Below are 24,098 nucleotides of genomic sequence, written 5' to 3' on the forward strand. Positions count from 1 at the left end.
CCTAACATCACATAACATCATCTGCAGTGCCTCGAGGATGCCATCTAACCAACGCGTTCGCTGCCTACCCCTTCTACGGCGACCGTCAACCTTTCCCAACATCAAATCTTTCTCCAGCGACTCCTCTCTTCTCATCAGATGACCAAAGTAGCTGAGCTTTAACTTTAAAATTTGACCCTCCAATGAGCAGTCAGGGTTTATGGTCGACAATATCGACTGATTTGATCTTCTGGCAGTCCAAGGAACTCTCAAGAGTCTTCGCCAGCACCACAATTCAAACGCGTCAATTCTTCGGCGGTCAGCCTTTTTCACAGTCCAACTCTCGCATCCATACATCACAACTGGAAAGACCATAGCACGAGTTATACGGATCTTGGTTGGCAGACTAATGTCTCTGCTCTTTACTAGGCGGTCAAGGCTAACCATTGCTCTCTTTCCCAGAAGCAGGCGTCTCCTAATTTCATGGCTGCAGTCTCCTTCCGAGGTAATCTTGGAGCCCAAGAAGAGAAAATCTGTCACAGCTTCCACTTCTTGTCCATTGATGCTCGAGGACTTGATAGGGCAAGACGCCATAATCTTTGTCTTTTTAATGTTCAGTTTAAGCCCAAACTTCTCACTCTCTTCTTGTACGCGGATCAGAAGTCTCTTGAGTTCCACTTCACTTTCTGCCATTAAAGTGGTATCATCCGCATATCTAAGGTTGTTGATACGTTTTCCAGCAATCTTCACTCGAGCTGAAGACTCGTCCAGACCGGCCTTCCTCATGATGCACTCTGCATATAGGTTAAATAGGCAGGGTGACAGTATGCAGCCTTGCCTCACTCCTTTCTCGATCGGAAACCAATCAGTACGACCATGCCCAGTTCTGACTGTGGCCTCTTGCCCTTCATACAGGTTCCTGAGGAGACAGATGAGGTGAAAACTACAGAACAGCAAAAGGGTAGTACGGAACAACTGAAAAAAAAAAAATCTGACGTTTACGACGCAACTACAGAATATTTTGTCGGATTTTTGACAGGGTTTTGTAGTTTTTTTGTAGCGAGAGCTACATTGGCCACAGTCTCGCCATTTCGCCGTGCCTGTCCGAAGAGCGAAGAAAGAAGAAGAAAAAAAGATGGAAAAGAAGAGGAAGAAGAAGAAAAAGACAAATAACTCAGTTGTTGGTAGAGACGAACAACAGCGAGTTGCTAGGACAGAAAGTTCATTCGAACATTGTGACGACGGTGTGCCTCGGCGTTCGACGTAGAGATGACGTCATATACCACTAGAAGTCTTCTACACCCGAATGAGAATGGTCAACGACGAGAGGCAAGGGGTGCTCAAACGTGAAGTCATTCCCCTATGGCATAAAGCTGAAACCATAGAGTAAACTACTCTGTGCAAAAGCCATGTTTTTACTTTCAAGCCGAACCGAAGCGTAGCCATGCTCATTGCTCTCGCGTAACTCCATGTTTAACCACAAGCTAAACCACGGGCAATTATTTTTTCGACTGGGATGGCTCGAAGTGTTACCCGGAGCACCTCGTAATAAAACGAAACGCACACCCCCGTGTGCTGTGTGCCGAGGTGTGCGGCATTGCCTTAGGAAGTATCCCTCACGTGCACGATTTATCTGCGCTCCTGTCCCAGAGCTTGTTGTGGCGCAAGAGCACAGCTCGAAGGCTCGAAGGTCCAGAGATCGAGCCACGCCGGTGGCGTTTTTTATCGGCATGCGCTGAAGAGAGTGCAGAGGAGGAGAGAGAGCCGGGGCAAGGCTTAGCCTTTCCTCGTCATATTTTCTTTCTATTCTTTTTATTGTTTTTCGCACTAGGCGACTTCCTACCTCGACTACTGCAGCGCAAGCGTTGCGTGGACGTGCTGCTCCGTCTCCGCTATCTGCCCGATATCGGCCAGACGCCTCGACTGACGCACAGATGGAATCGTGGGGGTCACTGAGCAAAACAAACACGGCTTCCTTCTCAAGCCGGTGCGTCGGCAGCGGCTTACTACGCTCGGTGGGCGTATGCAGCGTCTGGCGCTAGGGGTTTAACAGCCCTAGTCGAATCTCGTTCAGTCTGTTTCATAGCTTATCCAAAACATATACCAAGTCCACAGTGTGTGAAAGGGGAAATCAAAAAAGAAGAAAGACATCGACGCAGAAAAGGTCTAGGTCAAGTGTGGCGCCATTTTGGGAGTGAAGTGCAGAGGCAGAATCACTTCAAACTGTTTAACTCGGTTAATCACGGAATATCGTGCGGCAGCAGGACATTACAGGATCGTGTTTGCTGTGTGTTAGTGCGCTGAACGCGTTCGGCTTCCTGCGTGTGTCTTCCTTCGCACCGCGCGCCTCGATGTAATTGTGATGAATGTCACCGAGTTGGAAACTCACCCGCCGCGGTGGCTCAGGGGTTTTTGTGCTCGGAGTACCCGGGCTCGAATCCGGCCGCGGCGGCCGCGCTTTGCGCTCGCGAATCTCGAAAGGCGGTCGTACTTTGAGATGCCAGTGCACGTTAATTTAGACCACCTGCAATTGATTTCCAGGTGGTCTAAATTAACGCGGTCTTCCGTTGTGAACCGGGGTTCCAGTCATAGATTTATTTGCTGCTGGACTTTGATTTACCATACCGTATACCACAGCATGCCACATACCATACCATACCATACCATACCATACCATACCATACCATACCATACCATACCATACCATACCATACCATACCATACCCACGCATTGCAGACGACTTTTTCCAGTTTCAAAGTAGCATAGCGGTTTTACTGGTTTTACGACGTCATGCAACATATTGTAGGGAAAATATATATATATTATTTTGAAGATGCATTGGCTCAATTCCATTACTTTTCACAAAAAGCAATTCCCCATGAAATCTGATCAGGGCCGACCTTTCTTGTTACACAGAGTTGTTTGGCAGCCAAGGCGCGTCGCGTACTCGGAACTAATATTTAGCCTTGATATACCCGCGGCCTTCTCCAGCTTCTGCGCGGTCAGCGCGAGGCTGTCTTTGCAGCTGTTTGGTCGTATGCCAGCTGCCCGTTACAGAGACGTTTGGCGCTTAACTTAGGACCTTAGACGTGTCCACGGAGAGGCTGTGCTTTTTGATATTTTAGCCTTAAATCTTGGTCCGTTTATTGAAATTGATTTTTTTTTTTTCACGCTAAATACATGCGCCATTTTCGGGGCAGTGACTCAATGTGGCTCTGATGCAGTGTTGTTAGTGTGGGAGGAACGTTTCGACCCTCTGTGTTCTGAGACCATCGAATGTCTTTTCAAATACAGTAGAAAAAAAAAAAAAGCAAGCTTCGAGCTCCAAAAATGCCGACACACGTGACACCGCAAAATTCTACGAGGCACTTCGTACCACTAAAGTGTCTTTGTTTGAAACGGCGCTCGTTCCTGCTTTACTGCGTCTGCTTCTGTATGCTGTGTGGTGCTGCGTTAGAGGAAGCCTCAAATGAAAGGCGCAGCACGCACGCCTGGATCAGACGCCCGGCGAGGTCAGCTTTGTAATCGCGTGAATCTCGCTTGGTGATGTCATCAGTCATGGCCGGACGTCATCGGCCATGACCGAATGTGACGTCATGATGACGTCAGTTCCTGTTGTTATAGGTGACCGGGTGTGACGTCATGATGACGTCACATCCGGTCATGGTCGATTGCGTCACAGTCTCGCGGTATTCCGCGGAATCTCGCGAAGAAGTGTGACACATCTCGCGGACGAACCTGCGGGAGCCGCCGTGGCACATTTTTCGCTGTAAATGCTCTATATGGAGAGATGCTGGGTGCCTACAGTGTTGTGGGCAGGGATGTTACCGGCCGTCGATCCTGATTCTTGTTAGTGACTTTCCAACTTGCCAAACTCCGCTTCTTGGTCGCTGTGATTCGGGCTGTCGATGTGGGCTGGCTTTGACGTTGTGGTGAAATAAAACGCAGACGACAACGATAAGAACTGGCGAACAAAAAGGAAGCGTGCAGAATGGGTCAGAGAGATAACTCAGGTTACCGACATTCTAGTGGAAATTAAGCAGAAGAAATGGGCATGGGCAGGACATGTAGTGCGAAGAGAGGATAACCGATGGTCACTTAGGGTAACAAACTGGATTCCAAGGGAAGGAAAGCGTAGCAGGGGGCGGCAGAAAGTTAGGTGGGCGGATGAGATCAGGAAGTTTGCGGGATCGAGTCATGCGGATGCAGCTAGCACAGGACTTTGTTAACGGGAGGGATATGGGAGACGTCTTTGCTCTGCAGTGGGTATATTCCAACTGATGATGTTGATGAATTAAAACGCAGAAGCAGTTATGTCGCAGTTTTTTCATGCCTCAAGTGGCCGGTGTATATATACCAAATGTTGACTTCACAGCTGTCATTGCACTGTCGAAACCAGGATAGAAACAGTTTTGGGGGAAGAAAAACTGTGAGAGCGCTGCAGAGATCTGTATTGGAGAAATGCGAAAGCATGTGCGCTGGCTGCTCTTTAGTAGCTCCTAGAGTGTCATGACTCAGCACCTTTGAGGGCCATAACTGGATACTAGTTATGGTCATAACTGATTGACTAACACAAGTCATGAACCCCAAGTCATATACATGACAAGTGACTGTAACTCATGACTAAACTATGACTCACATGACATGACTAGGCATGACGACATTTATATACCACTTGTCATTACATACACATTCATGATTACCAGTCTCATCTTGATGTGACGTCATATCACAGGTTACAATTCTATCTTTTGCTTCCACGTTTTGTGGACACGTTTTCGCAAACATAGCCAAGCAAGGTTTTGCCTTAATAAAGTGATTTAGTAATCATTTTCCAATACCACAACGCTGTACCCTCCTGAGGACTACCCCGCCAGTGTGGGTCATGGTGGCGAATCGCGCTGCGCTAAAGCTCTTTAAAACTTCTTCTAATGGCTTCCACTTAACAAATACGTCTAACCTTGCATTCGCATCACATGCCCTGCTTATACCTATATTTGCTATATTTTAACTAGTGAAACGATCGCTCTTGTTTTGCTTGAAGTCAGGGTATTAGAGAGATTTAGCTTACCGTGATCCGCGATCCGCCACCGCGACCCTCTACCGCGCGTGGGCGGGGCGCACAAGCTGATTGGTCCCGACGCGGCCGGTCTATGTGCCGACATCAAGTATGTGGCGCCATCTATCGGCGTCAAGGGGATCTGGGCATGCGCAGTGGAACGCGCGGTGGCGGATCACCGTGGCGGATCGCGGTAAGCTAAATCTCTCTATTAGAGAGTTTTAGCTTACCGTGATCCGCGATCCGCTACCGTGATCCGCCACCTCGCGTCCCACTGCGCATGCCCAGATCCCTTGACGCCGATAGATGGCGCCACATACTTGATGTCGGCACATAGACCGGCCGCGTCGGGACCAATCAGCTTGTGCGCCCCGCCCACGCGCGGTAGAGGGTCGCGGTGGCGGATCGCGGATCACGGTAAGCTAAATCTCTCTACTTTCTTTTGCACCGTTCTCTGCGCTTTCCCCAGTATATTTTCGTTAGACTCCTAGTACGCCCACGTCCGTCTGATACTTCGGGTTTTGCGGCGTTTGCAGTTGTGGGGTGTGAACACAGACCGTGTTGCTAAATAGAGAGCGCAAGAAAGGGTCGCGTGGAATAACGTGCGTTGCGCAACATATGCTCCTGGGCCTGGGCACTATAGGTGCGCGCTTGGAGTGGGGCGTCCTGGGAAAATAGCGAACGCGCCCATCGCAGCGCACGATTCCCCAACGTGGCTAGATTTCGCGCGGTGTTACATAGACCAGACCGCGCCGCATACCTCCCCACGCATATACTCTCCCCCCCCCCCCTTTCCCCCCTATACACACACACAGACACACTGCTTCGGCCGCCGCAGCTCACGACGTTCTCCAGAGACGCGCGGCGGCCGTGTTCGATACGGTTTCGGCTCCCACCGTGACCGCTGCCTGGTTGGTTGCACTGGTGGGAAGAGAACAGACGATGGGGAGAGAAGGACTGGCCTCGGCCGTAGTACTGTACGTGCTTTCGTAACGGGATATACGTGGTCGTCACGACGGCCGGCCCAGCTCTGTTAGCCAAAAGAGGCCTTTTTTTTTTCTTTTTTGTTTTTCGTCCATAGTGTGAAATGCGAGTACTACGGTCGGAATGTCGCAGCCATGGGATGCCCGAGTCAATCGGTGTTTGTTGAAGGACCCTGCTGATATTTCTGCTGGAAGCACTCGACATGTACTTTTCGCGTTGCGCGCGTTTTGGCGAGCAAGTGAAATAAACGGTGCATCTCCAAATTGATATTTTCATTTCAGTGCATGGATGTACGATAAAAGTTCACTTCCAAACAAAAATGGCCAATCAGAACTTGTGTAAACACAGTACCAATGAGGTCTCATTTTTGCACGTCCATTTGGAGCCTTTTGGAACCGGATGGTTTCGGTCGTGCTCTTGCCAATTCGAATTGGTCACTTATAGGTGGACTAATCAGGAACGAATGGAACAAAGTCATCCAACTCCGTACATGTTGCTGCATTACGTGACATACGCAGCACATCTTAGTGTGGTGTGTGTGTGTTGTAATGCCATGTTTGTGGTGGTGCATTCTTTCGCTACGTGATTTCTACAAAAATAGATTCGAAAACTGAGGATTGTTACCACTAAGCTCTTAGAACTTATGGTGCCATTTGCAGGCTGCCTTTCTTCATAGTGCAGATTTTTTTTTTTTTAGGGGTGAGGGGGGATGGGCAGAATTTAGATTAGCATTCTGCCTGTGGGTAATTGCTATTTCTGACATCTTGTTTCTCCAGATTTCTTTTGTTCCTTGCATCCAAACACATGCTCAAACCATTAATTAGCATACTGTGCATTCCTAAAATTCTGAACCAACTATGGGCAACTGCGTTCAATTTTCTGCCATATCATTTTGGAATTCATTGAATTTAGACATCAAGCAAACTAATACACTTTCTGCGTTCCTTCCCTTCCCTAAATGTTTTCCTTCTTAATATTATTTATGTGTCGTGGCATCCGTCAGTGTTTTATTGTACCTTCTCCCGTATTCTGTTTGTTGTGTGTGTGTTTAAATTGGTCGGTAACACACCTTAGATTTATATCTGGCGGTTTATTTTTTGTGCGGCTTAGTAATACTATAATCTGTGTACATCAGTACTATTCTTTAGTTGTCTGTTTTAATTTATTTTCATGGGAGGTCCCACCTGCTGTCTTATACCATGAGACCTCACACTGTATATCATTGTAATTTATTTTGGATTCCCTAACAAACTTTCAACCATGTGCCTCTTTGCACGTATTTTTTGAACAGAAGATGAAATAATGGTGACCTTTGATGGCATTTCCACAAGTGCCTGGTTCCATTGTCCCGAATGATTCTGGGCTTATCTTTTCCACTAATTAGTTTACCACCATTTTTTGCTTATCAAAGAAGGAACGAATGTGGCTCCTCACTGGCTACACACTTTGGGATGATTCCTTAAAGTACATTGGACTAACGTGCTGTTGTCTTGTATAGGCAGCTAGTTAGTGCTAATGTTTACTTTGTTCTTTCTCACTCCACTGTTATTCAGTGCTGGAGTACACACCCAAATGATCCCATTTGCAACTCTAACCTAATCCAAGTCCGCCCACTGCCTTGTTTGCCTTTTTCAGAGGTGGAACTGGGGGCACAATGCGTCGTCGAAATGACCGAGGGTCAGACGATCCTCTACAACTGCAACAAGGGCGAAGGGTGAGTCCCGCTGTTCCTCGTCCTCATCCTGCTTTATGTCGCCTAATATTTGCTTATTCAGTGCCAGCGCAGCAGCCGCTGCATTGTCACCGCTGCTGGCATTGACACTGACCATTGTGCACGGTTACTGGAGCGGAAAGGCTGCATCCAATAGCGAAAATAAGGGGGGCTGCATAGTGTTTTGGCTGTGCGTTTTTTTTTTTTTTAAGTTTTTACCTCCTCATTCAACCATGAGGGGGCTTCAATGGGATACAGCATTTTTTTTCCGACTGTGGGAGACAGGTCGATTGTTAAGGTTGAGTTGCCGATGGCTGCAAGATCACTTCTTTTTGTGCCATTGTTTGGTTTTCTTATTGCTTTTGAGTATTGGCAAAACCATTAAACTGATTCTGAAACTGTGTCTATTATTGTAGGTTTAATTGTTTGTTTATGTTTGACCTTACAACGTTTTTACCTTGGCTTTTTTTCTTGCTTACATTTTTTCTGTGTTGAGGTGCTTGCTTGGTTTGAAATAGAATTGAGGGGTCAGGCAATGAAGCAGGGTAATCAGTGTTGTGGTTATGGTGTCGGAAAGCAGCTGCTGTACAAGATGGATCAGTGTACGGAAAACTGCAAGTGAATAAATTGTGAACTGTGAAAGTGTTTCTCTTTTCACCACCCCCAAAGCAAGACTTTTCGTTCTGTAGCGAGTCGAGTGGTCAAGTTCTACATCACTTATACTACAGGCTTATGTTAAAGATGTCCACTGAACAGCTTCTGCAACTAACTGCCTTGCAAAAGGTTGGACAGTTTGCTGCATTGCGCATCTCAACACAGGCTATTCTGCCATAGCTGAACAGTAGTGCGTCATTGTCATTGCAGTAAGGTGGAAAGCTGGGATAGTGGGATTGGATTCATGAGAAAGGTAGCTCAAAGCTCAAGGACACAAGAGGTCAAGGACACAAGAAGTATGACATGTTCCTGCTGTTTCATACTTCTCGTGCTTTTTTTTTTGTGTGCTACGTTTATCATAGATCATTTTCATCTTTTATCCTTACCTGCAAGGTTTTACACTTTGTTGTTATAGCAAATGTAATTTCTTTTGTGAGAAAAGGTGATCTGTGGAGACAAGAAAAGATCACGTGATTATCAACTCTCTTGTTTACCTCTGCCAGAGCCCATGTGTGAATGGAAGGCTTCATTTAGAGAGAAGAAAAGCTCGGAGGCGTTTATTTTGATACGCCGGATTCATTGAAACTGAAACTGCTTGATCAACCTTGTTTCTTCTGTGGCTGGTTTTGCATCCCTCGAGTGGAAAATGGTGTAGGAGTTTGTCCCTGTATTTTCAGTATTTCTAGTGTTTCTAATTTTCAGGGTTTATAGTCAATTGTAGCAGGATGCATCACACAGTCATGTGGGCAGATGAGATAAGGAAGTTTGTGGGGATAAACAAGGTGGTTGCAGCCGGTACAGGACGGGGTTAATTGGAGGGATATGGGAGAGGTCTTTACCCGGTTGCAGAAATAGGTAGCTGCTGCTCATGATGATTTACAGTATTTTTGCAATCTTTTAGTAATAACCATTTTCTTCTTGATATCTTTAATAGCTAAAACTCTTGATTGCAATGTCTAAGTTAATTTTCACAGTTTAGAAAGCACTTGACATATGTATTATATGTACCTAACTTTTGTAATACACTCACTATTCTGCGGTCGGGTATTGAAACGGTGTTGTGTTGCAAACATTTGTCGGCACTCGAGTTTCTATTACCGTTGCAGGGTTCTTCTGCAGTGACTATTTTAGAAGCATTGAGTTCTGACCTATGTTTTTCTTTCATCCCCTTTCTATTTTTTTCACCAATTTCCAACCAAACACCGGAATAGGAGGAAACATCCAAAGGTGAGCTTGCACGGTCTGCATGGGAACAATTCTGAGCATTTGTCATGTGGGAAGGATAGACTGAGCGCTCACACGCTACCCTGCTGTGCAGACATTTGCCTTCGACCACTGTTTCTGGTCATTCAACGAAGCAGACCCACACTTTGCCAACCAGGAGAAAGTGTACACCTGCCTAGGCACAGACATCCTGGACAATGCCTTTCAAGGATACAACGCCTGCATTTTCGCCTATGGGCAGACTGGTATGTCAGGTTTCTTGCTGACTAGCTTGGCTTTGCACCTTAAATTGCATTGTAAATTTGAATTTGCTGGCTGTAACTTCCTCCTCTTTTGATTTATTTCCAAAGGCCCTATGCCCTCCACTTCAATTTTTGTTCGTGTTTTAGTACAAGTTCTTTACGCCACCACTGTTCCAAGGGTGTGTAATCAGAGTGCTGGTTGTCTTCTTTTGAGCTTGCATGTTCTGGGGCCGGATTTACTCGTTCAGCAGGGAATTTATGGCTGGCCGCTTGCATATGCAGTGTAGTGTTTTAACATCATCCTTTGAAGGAGTTTGTGGACATTTGTGTCACTCTTTGTGACTCTATGCTCAGTAAGCAGTTTGGGCAAATGCTGCAGTATTTTCTGTTACTAATCCCAATTTTAATTTTGTTTACTTATTGTTCCTTCAAAGGCCTGTGAATGTTATGTAAGGAAGGCAAATACTGTGTTAATTTAGTAGCCTTTAAATGTGGTTGTATTTACTGGCCTATAAAGCTTTTCTTTTGTAAATGTATTCATATGCTTGCATGCTTGTTCATTTCTTTCATTTATTCATTCACTTTACTTCTTTTCTCTTTCCTTCACTTACTATATTTTCTTTCCAAGACCTGTAGACATTTTTACATTAACAGACATGATGAGATATTCACTCTGTCATTGCTACTCACTTTTTCATTCCTATTTGCAAATACTAGTTAATGCATTGTGAAAATGGTTGTCATGTTTTGCGGCCATGGGTGCTCAGCATTTTATGTTTAGGGCGCACTCAATTAAACACGGATGAGCTGAGCAGGTTACTAGTCAGATTTGATCCTCACATCTTAGTATAATCTACATGAACTGCGGTTAATCCCCTTGCACTTGCCTGCAGCCTACAATGTCACGCAAGCAGATAGAAAGGGCTTAGCCACTGCATCATGACAATCGGTTCATGCTGTTGACTGTAACATCTTTCTTGAATGGCATTTGTCTCTTTATTCTTGAGTTGCATCAGACTTGGTCATCGATTCACTCACTCGCCAGGGGGGTAGCTGCTTCTCCAGCGTGCTCTTGATTCGTGTGACAAACTCTAAAATTGTGGCCAAAGATTGCATCTGTTGTTGCGGCAGGGTCTTAGGGATTGGAACATCTGCCTTGTATTCGGTAGGTACTGGGTTTGGTCCCCAGTGTCGCTAAGTATCCAAAAGCTTAGCTCAATGGGCTTTTGTTCCTACCTAATATTGACCAAACGTGCTGGCCATGATGCTCATTGGACTAGCTGCTCTTGTGCGTTTTACTTGTAAGTGCATTGTTACCAAGCGCTCACCTTTGAGCCCCACCTACGAGCCTCTGCCTACCACCTTGCACCCACCAGTATCTCACATCGCACTGGAACAAAGAAGCGACTCAAGTCAGATTCTAAGATGCAATGGGAAGCGATCAACGTAAATGTGGAATGCACCACCGATACTGTGAATGCAGATTTGTCGTCACATCGTATGGTTAACTGGGCATTCTTTTCTAACCCTCTTCTTCACTCTCTTTCATTCTGTGACTCTACCAGGCTCCGGCAAGAGTTACACCATGATGGGCTCCGCAGATAGCAAAGGGGTGATACCGCGGCTATGCGACTCGCTATTCGAGCGCATTGCCTGCTGCACGGATTCAAGTGTCAGCTACAAGGTGGAGGTGTCCTACATGGAGATCTACAATGAACGGGTCCATGACCTGTTGGACCCCAGGGGGTAAGTGTCCCCCACCTACCAGAGTACATCCAAATTCAAGGGATACAGTCTGGTCCAGTGTTAATGGGAACACAAAAAGGGGGGTATACAGAACTCAAGTTTTAGGCTCCTTCATAAGGAAGGTGTGCATGTGAGACTTTTTTTGTCATCGAAGAGACCACTTAGAAGGCAGAAGGAATTGCTCTTTGCACTAAAGCTTGGCGAGCAGTTGCTGTTTGAATGCCAATGAGCACTGTAAACTCATCCGTTCAAGTGCCCACCCCTCATGCAATGTCCCATCTGGGGGCCCTTGAGGTTCTAATAAATAATAATAAAAAAGCTTCTTAAGTGCAGAACCTCACTGCCTCAGCTGTAATGGTCCACTATGCTTTTTGACCTGTTATTTGCTGGTTACTGGTTGTTGGCTGTTGTCTGCTACTAGTTAAGAAACTTATTAGTGTAGTACTAGTGCTAGAAGGGCCACTAGTGAAAAACCCGTGATGTGTCGAGATGTCAGTTTCCCGAGCAAGTGAGTTAAACATTACGTAAATTGTGTGTACAAGGTGAAACAGCTTTAGGACATGCAAGTATACAATTTAATAAATTGCACTGAAAAGAAAATTTGGGGTGAGATGGGAATCAAACCCGCGATCCTTGTATCATGAGGCAGACACACTACCCCTAAGTGTCTCTCATAGCTCGACTCACTTTGGGACATTAAATCCTACAGACCAAACCAAACCAAACCAAATGAAACCTAAGCTTCACAGGCACATTTAAACAGCTTTGTTGAAATGGGCCTTTAACAAACGCCTCAGAGCACTAGCGAAGCTTGTGCACCACGTTAATTTCTGTAATGAAGACACAGAAGTTCCTCTCCAACCACTTATTGCTCAGCAGGGTGGCTTTTTGGGTTTGTTGGTTCATAACTTCAAGACACTGTAGCACAACAAAAGACGAGGACACAAAAGCAGAAAGGAACACCACAAATTCTGTTGGCACTCTTGTGCCAAAGAAATGCTAAACGAGGCCATAATGTGCTAGCGCACCTAAGTCGCATTGAGTCTAACCAAGTAAATTGGAAGCCAGTTTTTTTTTCTCTCTCAATGCTGTTGAGCCCATCATCTTTCGACTACTGTTCCATATTCTGTTCACCTGTATTAGTAGTTCAACTAGCTTACGGCAGTGCTATTATGGTTCCATCTTTAAATAGATGCAATTTGGCATTTTTTGGAAGATGCATTTGCATTTTTTCTTACAAGTGCTGGAAGAAGTGGACAGGACCCTATCTGCGTAATGTCTTCTCTTCGAAAATAATGAGCCACCATGCGGGAACTGTGTGTCGCCCTGGCAGAATGAAAGGCAAAGTGAACTAATCTAGAAAGTGCAGGAAAATGGAATGGACCCTTTCTGGGTTGATAGCAGGGCTTAAGGGGATGAATTCAAGGTGGGAAAATTGAGAAAGAGGAACTGGGAGGAGACGTAGAGAATGATCGTCGATTCTCACAAAATTGATGCCGCGCTGCAGCGCTGGCACGAAGCAGTCCAAGAAGGAATGGCAACACACAGAACCGTTTGTTTTGTTCCTTCACAAGGGCTCTGTTGGCACATTCAGATGTCTTTACAAAATTTTTCTCTGATAATGCTGGTGATTTTCACGTCATCCGTATGCCAAAGAGATGGCAGCTTTGAGTGCAAAATTGACGAGCTAGTGACGAGCATTTTTATGGATATGACCTCTTTCTTCCGGGCGAATACTTGGTGTGAGTATAGCTTTGCTTCCTTTTAATTGACACTGAATGACTAGGAGTCGTTGGAATCGTGGCTATGATGAAACTGTAATGCTGCTTTCAAAACTGTACTCATAATCCAGTGTGCAGTTACAGTGCTGACATTTTATTTTTGCCACTCTGCATTTTATGCTTTCAAATCGGTGCTTGTTTATTCTAATCACTCATGTTTTATGCCCTGCAAACTAGAACATCAACATAAGCCGACCGAAGTAATCAGAGATGAGTACATTTGACAAACTCGGCAGCTGCTGGTGAGCAAAAAAGGTTAAGCAGAGAAGCAGGTCGACTTACCTTGCCAACAGGTTCACACAACAGACCTGATCGGCAAATGACGCTTCAGCCGTTTCACGTTTGGGAATTAGATTACCGGCAACGGAGCTAGTCTGTGTCTACTACTCGCGCTGTCAGGACAGCCTTCGAGGGCACCCTTCGACTATGGTGTCATGTTCACACCACAACTGAGCTAGCTATCTCGAAGTTCTTGAGCAGTTTTCTGCAATCATTTGAAGCACAATTTTGTAGTAGGTGCTGAGTTTCACAGTCAGTGTTTGTATTGGAGTAAGCAAGGAACACATCCCCTAACACATTCGTTATTGCTATGATTTGTTCTGTGATTCATCGTTTCCCGAGATCTTAAAAAGCCTGCTCATGCATATGCATGCAAGGATGTTACTTGCTCGACTGTAGTAATAGCTACACGTAAATGGTGCACGGGGGTTCAATTTGCCGAATTCAAATCCTACTCACCTTGGAGCCAGGCAGCAACCATGCGCGGCTTCGCTCGCACAGCACATGTTTGCAAACAAAGGTCAACAATATTTAATTTTCATCAGTTCTTTGTTTTATACCGAATAATACAAATTGTGTAGACTTAATTGGATGCTCACTGTCAACAGAGCAATACAATTCAAGCATGCAATCAAGAGAGCTTGTTATTGCACCCAGGCTGATGATAGCTGAAGTCCTTATGGTCATCATCTTGGCTTGACTGCAGTACCACCTATAGTTTGTGAAAACCCTACATAACACATTGCAAGAGGGTGTTTCAGTCTAAGAAAGAAATAGATGTATGGTTCTTCTTAACGGGTGTATGACGTTCAGTAGTAAAGCGCCAAGTTTTAGGTTATGATTATGTATGCTCAGGAATGGCACTACTTGCTGTTTCTACTTGAGCAACATGTTACGGTCACATGGTGGCCAGCATGTTTCAGGGTCCCAAGGTAAAAATATTTTAGTAGCTCTGAAATGGAAGCTGGCATTTTTCAAGAGATCTGGGCAAAGAGGTTTTATGCAAAGCTAGTGTTGCCGAGTTCTGACCTGGCATCCACGCAAGTATGGCTCTCACTAGCCATATGGAAGAACTGTCATTCCTTATCCTGCCTGTATGTAATAAGGCAAGAGTTTGAGCTTTTCACTGGTAAAGACTGAAAAGTTTTTTTTTTTTTTTCATTTTTGCCATGTTTTTGCTTTCTCTCTGTTTCAGTGGGAAACAGCACCTAAAAGTTCGAGAACACAACATTCTTGGCCCATATGTTGATGGTCTTTCAACATTAGCTGTATCCTCGTATGAGGTAAGTATGCTGTCTTCTTATTCCCAATAACCACATTTTACTATGTTTTAGTCAAGATTGCTTCGTAGACTTTTTAAAAACTCACAAAATAGTTAATGCAATATAAGCAACTGTGTGCATGACAAACACCTGAGTTCTTGTAGCTTAGTGTAAGTTCTAAATGGGTGTAGTGTACAGCAATAGGTTGCTGCATTTACTGTTGCTATGTCTTGTGTTGCGTCTCTCAAGGCTTATTTTTATTTCTGTCAATTGCAGGAAATTAATAATCTAATGACGGAAGGTAACAAGTCTCGAACTGTTGCGGCAACGAACATGAACAGCGAGTCCAGTCGCTCCCACGCAGTATTCAACATCACCCTCACCTGTTCAATCACAGACAAGTTGTCGGGGGTGAGAGTTTTTCTTCTCACTGCCTTTGTTGGTGGTGTCAGCGTTACTGAATGCATGTGGCTGCCTTTTTTTTTTTTTTTCGGTGCTCTGAACGCTCTGCTGCTATTGCAGGTGACCGGAGAAAAAGTGTCCAAAATGAGTCTTGTCGATTTAGCTGGCAGCGAGCGAGCTGTCAAGACGGGCGCCATTGGGGAACGTCTAAAAGAAGGCTCTAATATCAACAAGTAAGCCAAGTTTTGACATAGTGATTTGCATCTGAAGTGAGGAAAGGGTGTATCGCGTGTTCTTGTTTGTCGTAAATTGTGGCAGTAGTTATTCACTTAAAGTAATGAGTGGTTAGACATGTGTTCATTCCGCAGTTTGCGCCTCAAGGCTTTTTTTGTTCCATTTATATTATGCATTTGATTTATAAGACATACTATAGAAAGTCATGCAAACCGTTTTCTGTCAGAAACTGGAGAAGATTTTTGCTTTTAGAGTTGTCCATTAGCCACTTGGGGAAATCCTCCTCCCTCGTCGCCGACAGAGTCCTATTTCAAATGTGCCAATGGAGGAGCTGGAGCTACTTATTTCATGCTTGCTTTTCTTTCTCGAAACACCTTCTTAATAACTTGGTGTTGCTAGTTTTCTAACCTATGTTTCCTAAGCTTTGTAATTCCCTTTCAGGTCCTTAACAACACTGGGGTTAGTCATTTCCAAGTTGGCTGACCAGTCTTCAGGGAAGGCAAAGGACTCCTTTGTCCCTTACCGGGACTCTGTCCTCACCTGGCTTCTGAGGGTAATTTGCTCTTTTCTCTTAATTGATGATCCCCAAACACCATTCAACGGGTATTAAAAATATAATTTTTAGCTTATCGCTTATTTTCGTATGAGTTCTGATAGCCTTGAGATATGAATTCCCACTGTTGGAGCACTTGGTTATTTCTGAGCTTACAGTATTTCTTTTACTGCTAGGGTTCCAGCAAGTGACCACCTTGCTATTGCGCCTAGTGGACTTCCATTGAAATGAACCCAGTTTGGCGGATAAGATAAGATTGGCAGATAAGATAAGCAACGTGCGACAGCTTGCTTGATTTCCCTTAAGATTGAATGTAAAAAAAGAAAGAAAAAAATCTGCTGAAGACAAACCGTTTCGCACGTGTCTCAGTTTAGCCGAACTTTCATGGTGACTGCGAGCCTCAGTGAGCTCACGCAGTGGCACTCACGAGGCATCTGCAGTGAACTGTCAAAAAAAGGAAAAAAAAAGTGCATAAAACACTTTCACTCAAGAAAGCACACCCTTACAAGATAGCTACCATGCGCCGTTGCGCAACTGTACAAGGGAGCCGTCTTTTGGCGGTGCATTTGCTTCTGAGGAAGCCTTTTTGCCGATGCAAAAAAGAGGATCGCTACCGCCTATGCACGATACACAGATGACCAGTCTACGCATTGTCACTGATAGACTTAGGCACCATGTATGTGAAGAGTGGCCCCGCTGATTGACTTGGTGCTTAAGTGGGAGCCAAATTTTTAACTGACTGAGCATCGCAGTTCAAGTTATTGTGGTGTAGGAATGGTCAGATATCGGAGCCCCATGGGCACTGCCTGCAATGAACAGAAAGAAAGGCACATGATGGGCACCAGCTTTGTTGAGTTGGAAACAGTCGTACTGTGGAAGAAGCAAGATTAGAAAGGAGCACGGCGGCTCCCACTGGACACGTTAGACTGCTCAATGCCTCAGCAATCAAGTCATATTTAAAAAAAACACATATAACAGTCACTGAGGAATATAGAATGGAAAGAGACAAAAAGAAGATTAAAGCTGGGATGTTTTCAAGAAGGATAGTGTGACTGTTTAATGCTCTCTGTGTTCAGCACACTTGATGCTAAGTACCATATAAGCTCCATTTGCAATTATCCTCTCTTTGCTAGGTCGTTTTATTCATTATTTTCATGTAATACATACTGTACATGCATAGCATGCTCGCATTCTTTTTTGGGGGCACTTTTGTTAACAGATCATAGACACCAAATTTTGGTTGCATTTTTTTTTCTCATTAATGATATGTAAGACATTGCTGTGCATGGATCACCCCGTGGTTAGTGCCTACAAACGCTGAGTAATCTATAAGTAAATTTTATTTTCTCACCAGTTTTGGTTTTGCTTTCAGCAGCTGAGTAGTGGGCCATTGGCTATGATGTCAAAATGAAGTCTAGGTCATGTGAGCAATGAAGAAAGTGCTATGTAATCACCGATTCTTAACTAATTGTGATTCCTGTCCTTGAGGCAGGATGGCTTTGGCATTATGGTAAGGAGTGATTATGTCGCAGTTTTTTCACCTCTGACGTGACCTGGATTCCATTTTGACACCCCAGTCATCACTTGGCTATTGAAACTGAAACCGAGACAGATGGAAGAAGAAACTCGATTATAAATTATTTAGCTATAATTTTCCAGTAGCTCGTGGTGACTCGTGTATAGTAATACTTTATGCATCATCACAATGCACGAAACACACAACCAAAAATTGCATCTACCTTCGCATACCAGGTGTCGGTTATTTTGTGATGCGCAAATTTTTTTCTGGCCTGATTAATGTTACATCTATATATAGGCGGCTTCTGTCTGCAAGGAAATGGATTACTTCTTCAACCTTTACTGTGAAAGAAAAAAAATGTGCAGCCTCGTCCACTTCTAGCTATAACACGGTCACTGCTTTCAAAGCGTCGCTGCGTTCGACTCGGCCACACAATTTAGCTTAGTGTCAGGCCATGTGAAGCAACACGCCCGGGTCCTTCTGTGCTCGCATCGCTTAGCATCGATATATGCCTACGTCGGGCGCAATGTTGCTTTGAAAGCAGTGACCGTGTTATAGCTAGAAGTGGACGACCCTGTACATATAAAGTGATGAACACTTTATATCAATTTTCTGACCTGCTTGTTGCAATCTTTGGGCAATTTATTATTCTATTTGCTATACGGTGCATACAGAAGTTGTATATGTAGAACTTGCTTTGTTTTGTACCCCACGGGATGAGATAAAGCCTGTTTGCCGTAACTCTGTACATGTCACAAGCACAGTTCAGAGGTTCAGTAAGGAAAAATATATTCGTGCAGGGGACATGATCATACTGTAGGTACGGTTTTAGAATGCATCTGTGTACAGGGCTCTTGCTTAGACCAAGTCGCGCACTGTTTTTGTTCTCAGGACAACTTGGGAGGAAACAGTCGCACTGTGATGGTGGCTGCCATCAGCCCCGCGGCTGACAACTATGAGGAGACTCTCTCCACCCTGCGGTATGCGGATCGTGCCAAGCGAATCATCAACCATGCTGTGGTGAACGAAGATCCCAATGCCCGCATCATCCGCGAACTCCGTGAGGAAGTGGAGATGCTCAGGGGTCAGCTCAAACATGCCACAGTATGTTTCTTTTCTCAATAATGCTCTCTTAAATAGACTTTTTTTTGTTGTGTGGAGAAGTTTGTTTTAACATACAGTAAACCCTCGTTGATTGAGCCTTCAAGTGGCCAGAAAAAAACGTTTGAATTGACCAAAAGTTCAAATTATTGAATGGGACTGAAGAAAGTGCTAAAAAACTTTTTGCATCTGCATGATGGTTATCCGCATTTGAGCTGAAACGCAAGTGAGAAAGGCTGGTTTTCCGGATTTCATCACGCACTTTGCGTTGCGCACGCTGTTAAAGAAAGGCTATTCTTCAGAGTAGGTGCTTGCGCTATTGCCGTCACTAAGTGTTTCAAGTGTCTTTGATCCTTGTGAACAGTTAGCTTGTCACATCAATCAGCTTGTCTGTTCTTCGTGGGATTGTCACCACCACTTGATAATTCTTCTGTTGTCTGCTGAGACCGTCCCAGGTTTTCCGCATACTTATTTCTTTTCATTTTATCCACACAGACACCAGAAGGATTGAGTGAACGTCTGAAGGAGTCCGAGAGCCTGATGAAAGAGATTTCGCAGACCTGGGAAGAAAAGCTTCGGAAGACAGAAAAGATTCATCAGGTAATGTGCCATGCCGTGTAGTTCTTAGCCACTAGCACTAGCATATTATTTTATATACATAGACAATTGTTGTCACTCAGTGTCTTTATAGTGGCCATAAATGTTTTTCATGTTAGAAGTCCTGACTCTTTGGCATATATTAGTGAACAAATAATATTTTTGGCAGTTTTAGTTGTGTTTATGTTGCCTGCCCATTTACGCATGTTTCTTCTTTTGTCTCTTTTAGGAGCGACAGCAAGCCCTGGAGAAGATGGGCATCTCGGTGCAGGCATCCGGCATCAAGGTCGAAAACGACAAATACTATTTGGTCAACCTCAATGCTGACCCTTCGCTCAATGAACTGCTGGTTTACTACATGAAGGTGAGCTGCTGCTTCGACTTTCGCCACATTCCGAGTTGCTTGGAGGTTGCAGTATGCGTGCCTCACGCACACTGTTGCGGCCGCCTCTGTAACTTGGGACATTTTTTCTTTCTGCGCAGGACAGGACGCTGGTTGGGCGTCCCGACGCGCCATCTGAGCAAGACATCCAGCTCAGCGGTCTGGGTATCATGCCCGAGCACTGTATCATCACTATTGAGGGTTCCGAGCTGTACATTACACCACTCGAAGGAGCCAGGTAAAAAGACACTTCCGAGCCATTTTTGCCTTTCTGTGAGAGCTCTTTATTTCTTTTTCTTGCCTTTGTAATGCAATGAAACAGTCCTTTCTAAGTCTCCTTAGGCTGCTGCACACACTTCTAGATTGTTAGAAGAGAAACAAGCGGCCACTACTGGTTAATGCTTATCTTTTTAGTTTTGTGTGCTCTTATTTGCACGTCATACAGTATCTCTATTTAATTACAAGTGATCATTCATCTTGTAGGCTTCATGTGTTCACGTAATATTGGATGTGAGTTCATGTGGAGCACTGTATTTGTGCTTGCCGTTTACTTCATACGTTAAAACAACGCAAAAGTTTTAAAGTTGTGCACTTTGGGTTTTAGTCTGAGGAAAACAGAATTTTTTTCTATTAATGCTGTGTTTGAAATCCCCGCTCTTTCTGTGTGCTTGCAGGACATGTGTGAATGGTTCGGCCATTGTGTCGAAAACACAGCTTCACCACGGGGACCGTGTTCTGTGGGGCAACAACCATTTTTTCAGGGTCAACTGTCCGCGAGTGCAGACAGGTAAAAGGCTTACTTTGCAATGGCTGCCTGTAAGACACACCGCTGTAGCATTGGTTGCATGCACTCGGCTTTCACATGTAGTCCTCACCGATAGGAAATAATATGTGTACTATGCACAAATCCTACCTTTTAGTTATTCTTTTTTCTCAAGGCAGTTAAAGACAGCATGATAGCTGTGTCATGGCCAAGTTTATGCATGCTTTGGTATCATGGATATGGGCATATGATTTCAGTGATGATGCTTGCAGAGTCCCAAATATAACGAATTTATGGCTCAAAATGTAAAACATGCTGTGCTATCTATATCTAACCTTTATCTCTTTGAGTGCCGAGACCCTAATTCTGCAATTAATTATGTAATTAGTTATGCAAATAATTGTCTGATTAAACTCAATACAATGAAATTGGCAGCTTTTAGTTACTTATTTTTTAATTGTAACTAATTTCTATTGTGTCGCTATATATTGGCAACTAATTAATTATCTGCGGCGTTTAATTTCCTTCTTGCAGCCGGTGCATCAGAAACGCCAACGCTTGACCGGCCGATAGACTACGAGTTTGCCCGTGAGGAGATCATGATGAAAGAGCTGGTGAACGACCCCATCCAGACAGCTATGCACTCGCTCGAGAAGCAGCACGAGGAGGACAAACACAGTGAGTGGAATCTGCTCGGGAATTTCAGGTTGACAGATACTATTGAGCACGCCCATTGTTCGACAGAGCCCACAGTTATTGCTTGCGTCACACTAATGGTATGGGAATAACTCACTTGGTCATAGTGGCACGGCAAACTATAAAAGGAAACAGTACACCGATATATTGTGGTTAAGTGGTAGGTGCGCAAGTGTGAGTCTAAGTATGCATTCTAGTGGTACACCTGTATCACTGTGAAAATAAAATGGGAGTTAAACACTCAATTGATGGAATGTGCACTTAAGCACACTTGTAATCAACAGGGATGTTGTTTAGTAAGTAATTGGGGATGTTATTGGCCAAAATCAGGTTATTTCATTATGTAGCACAGAAAGAAAAAACGTTGTGAAATGTTATTGCACTTTTTTTTATGTTCTTACACCCAACACCAGAACAACTTTACTACATAGTGAATTGTTGCAACGTACGTTTGCCATCTGATATTGTTACCTGTTGTAGTGGGCAGTATTTTTGTTTCCTGAGCACTCAAAGTGTAGGGGTGCAGTGCGGAATCACAACTTCAGAATGGCCTGCAGTATTAGTGACTCATACGCTGTGTACACCTTCAAAGACAAGGCTCTTCCAAGCAGTTGGCACCCTGGCTGGCAGTGTGCCAATTTTGTTGTTGTCTTTTCTGCTGTCCCTCCTTCTTTCCCAGACGCCCTGGAGAAGCAGCGTCAGATGTATGAGCGTCAGCTGCAGCTGCTGCGCAACCAAATGTCGCCGTCCACGCCTTATGCGCCCTACCTGCCCTTTGACCCGCTGGGAGCCAAGGCAGCTTCCTCCGGACTGCCCAGTCCCAGTGTCGCCTCCCGCATGGAGCGGTGGGCCAAGGAGAGGTACGACGTGCCTGCATTCCTTGCTTGTCTTTCCCGCCTTCGCTTTCCCATTACAAGCAAAGATCCTCTTCTGCTGACTTTTTAGAGCGCACTGATTTCAGCTGAATGTTTATAAACGTTCAGCTGAAATTGTACTCCTCTCTGGTAGCAGCTCTGGAAGAAGCAAGTCTTTGGCTAAAAGTTGGCTTTCTCAGTTGACCTTTAACATTGCAGCCAGACTCAGATGTGTGTGCGTGCATGCGCGTGTATGCGTGTGTATGCGTGTGTGTGTGTGTTCATTACAGAAGAAGCTGTTGGATATTGAAATGAGGGCACTTATTTGTGTGAGTGGCCTGTTTTTCAAGACTTGTGCAGACTTCCTGCAGTTACCATTTTGGGAAAATATCATGAAAGTGCAGTTATAATGAAAAAGGACAGAGCAAGTATCGTCCTTGTCATAGCAAGGATTTCTTGTTTTAATTAAGCATTGTAGAACCAATTTGCCCAACTACTGATTTAGCTAACCTTTTGCTTTCACTGTGGCACATTAGGAAGTGCCACTGTTCCTGCCTCAGAGTGCTTTGCTTTTTAAAGGAAGCTGTATACCTTAGCTTACTCTTCTGGCTTGTCAGACAGGAGCACTGTGCACTGAAAGGAACGAGTCTTAACCCATCTTCCCACCTTTGAGATGAACAACTGTTTTTGTGAACATTGATTGTTATTCTTTTTTTAATAAACTGTTAAGCTCGTTGCATCGTTTCTTGTGTACAGCTCGAGTCAAATGAGTATGCTTTTGAAAAGTGGGCAGTACAAAGGGGTGCATATGCTGACACTGATTATTTGCTCCAAAATTTTTAATTTGTCACCGCAAAATTTTACTTTAGATTGGCAAAAAAAGAAAATAATGCAGTATTTGAAATCAGAATGTGCAGAATGTTGGCCATTATAATAAAGTGTGCTGTTGAATTGAACGTTGTAGTTTGCAAATTCTTTTAGCTACACCAATTTGAGTCAACCCTTAATATGCCATGCAGCGGGGTAGTCCCATGAGATAGTAAATAAATTACAAGTATGTACACTTCCCTCGCATTATAGAAGGTGCTTGTTTTTGTGTTCCTTCTTTTGTGTCTTCGTGAACTTTCAGTGTGCTGTCAGTTCTTGCTCTCAGAGCTGCTCGGTCCTGAATACCGAAAACCATAATCGGATTCACGGCAGATGTCCAAGTCAGAAATTCTCATTAGCGAATGACAGGATCAATACCATACTTACAACGAACCTGCTTGTATGGCCATGGCTGTTGTAGATTGCGACACAGCATCACTTTCACGGCAGGTTTGAAATTTACATCCTGGCAGCCAGTGATTAAACTATGTAAAAACCATAATTCTAGTTTCTAATCTACCCGTGAAATGGTGTGATATGCTCCGTGCGAGCACGCCACAACAGCTTTGATGTAGGTGCACACATCCATTAATCGCAGGTAACCAATGCTCTGTGTTCAGGGTTTGTTTGGAAAGAGTTGAACTGTGTGGCGAGTTAGCCCAGTGTTTCTACGACAGGTGCGGTGTCAATATTTATTTTTTGTTGTTTTTTTTTTTGCACCCCCTCCTCCACACACAGGGATGAGTTGTTCAAGAAGAGCCTGGCCAAACTGCGGGAGGACATTGTGAAGGCCAATGCGCTTGTGCGGGAGGCCAACTTTCTTGCCGAGGAGATGGGCAAGCACACTGAGTTCAAGGTCACCCTGCAAATCCCCGCCGCCAATCTTAGCCCCAACCGTAAGGTCTGTCCATGTTGCTTGTTTGTCTTTCTGTTCTGCAGTTGCTCCTTGCATCTGTGAGCCCACTGTGTTCAAGCGTGCACGACGGTGTCTCCACCCGAAGGCTTTTGGAATCTAGACAGCGGTCGGTGCTGTCACGTGATGGCTGTTAGATGTGCTTTTGTGCACATACTTAATCACCTAGTTGACAGAGATTTAAGAAAAAGGCCTTTAAAAGGTTTGCATGACATGGATAGCTTAAGGAGTGTGAGTTCCTTTTTGTTGACACGTCAGGGTCCGTATTCCGAGCTTGCGTCGCGTCTGGAAGCGT

The 24,098-nt window shown here is 44.6% G+C and overlaps 1 protein-coding gene across 1 annotated transcript in view; it reads left to right on the plus strand.

Annotated features, from left to right (window-relative positions):
- Positions 1-24,098, plus strand: part of Khc-73 (Kinesin heavy chain 73) — a 100,758-nt gene that overhangs the window by 39,694 nt on the left and 36,966 nt on the right. The window contains exons 2-17 of the mRNA XM_084582570.1: positions 7,659-7,737; positions 9,600-9,615; positions 9,707-9,857; positions 11,420-11,600; positions 14,856-14,943; positions 15,199-15,333; positions 15,445-15,557; positions 16,000-16,111; positions 18,522-18,734; positions 19,227-19,331; positions 19,558-19,692; positions 19,812-19,948; positions 20,385-20,497; positions 21,008-21,151; positions 21,849-22,029; positions 23,629-23,791. Coding sequence (XP_084438696.1) covers positions 7,659-7,737; positions 9,600-9,615; positions 9,707-9,857; positions 11,420-11,600; positions 14,856-14,943; positions 15,199-15,333; positions 15,445-15,557; positions 16,000-16,111; positions 18,522-18,734; positions 19,227-19,331; positions 19,558-19,692; positions 19,812-19,948; positions 20,385-20,497; positions 21,008-21,151; positions 21,849-22,029; positions 23,629-23,791 — 2,066 coding nt within the window. The remainder of the gene's footprint in view (positions 1-7,658; positions 7,738-9,599; positions 9,616-9,706; positions 9,858-11,419; positions 11,601-14,855; positions 14,944-15,198; positions 15,334-15,444; positions 15,558-15,999; positions 16,112-18,521; positions 18,735-19,226; positions 19,332-19,557; positions 19,693-19,811; positions 19,949-20,384; positions 20,498-21,007; positions 21,152-21,848; positions 22,030-23,628; positions 23,792-24,098) is intronic.

Source organism: Amblyomma maculatum, chromosome 10 (assembly GCF_055883805.1).
Source record: "Amblyomma maculatum isolate TAMU_Amacu chromosome 10, ASM5588380v1, whole genome shotgun sequence".
Taxonomy (NCBI): domain Eukaryota; kingdom Metazoa; phylum Arthropoda; class Arachnida; order Ixodida; family Ixodidae; genus Amblyomma; species Amblyomma maculatum.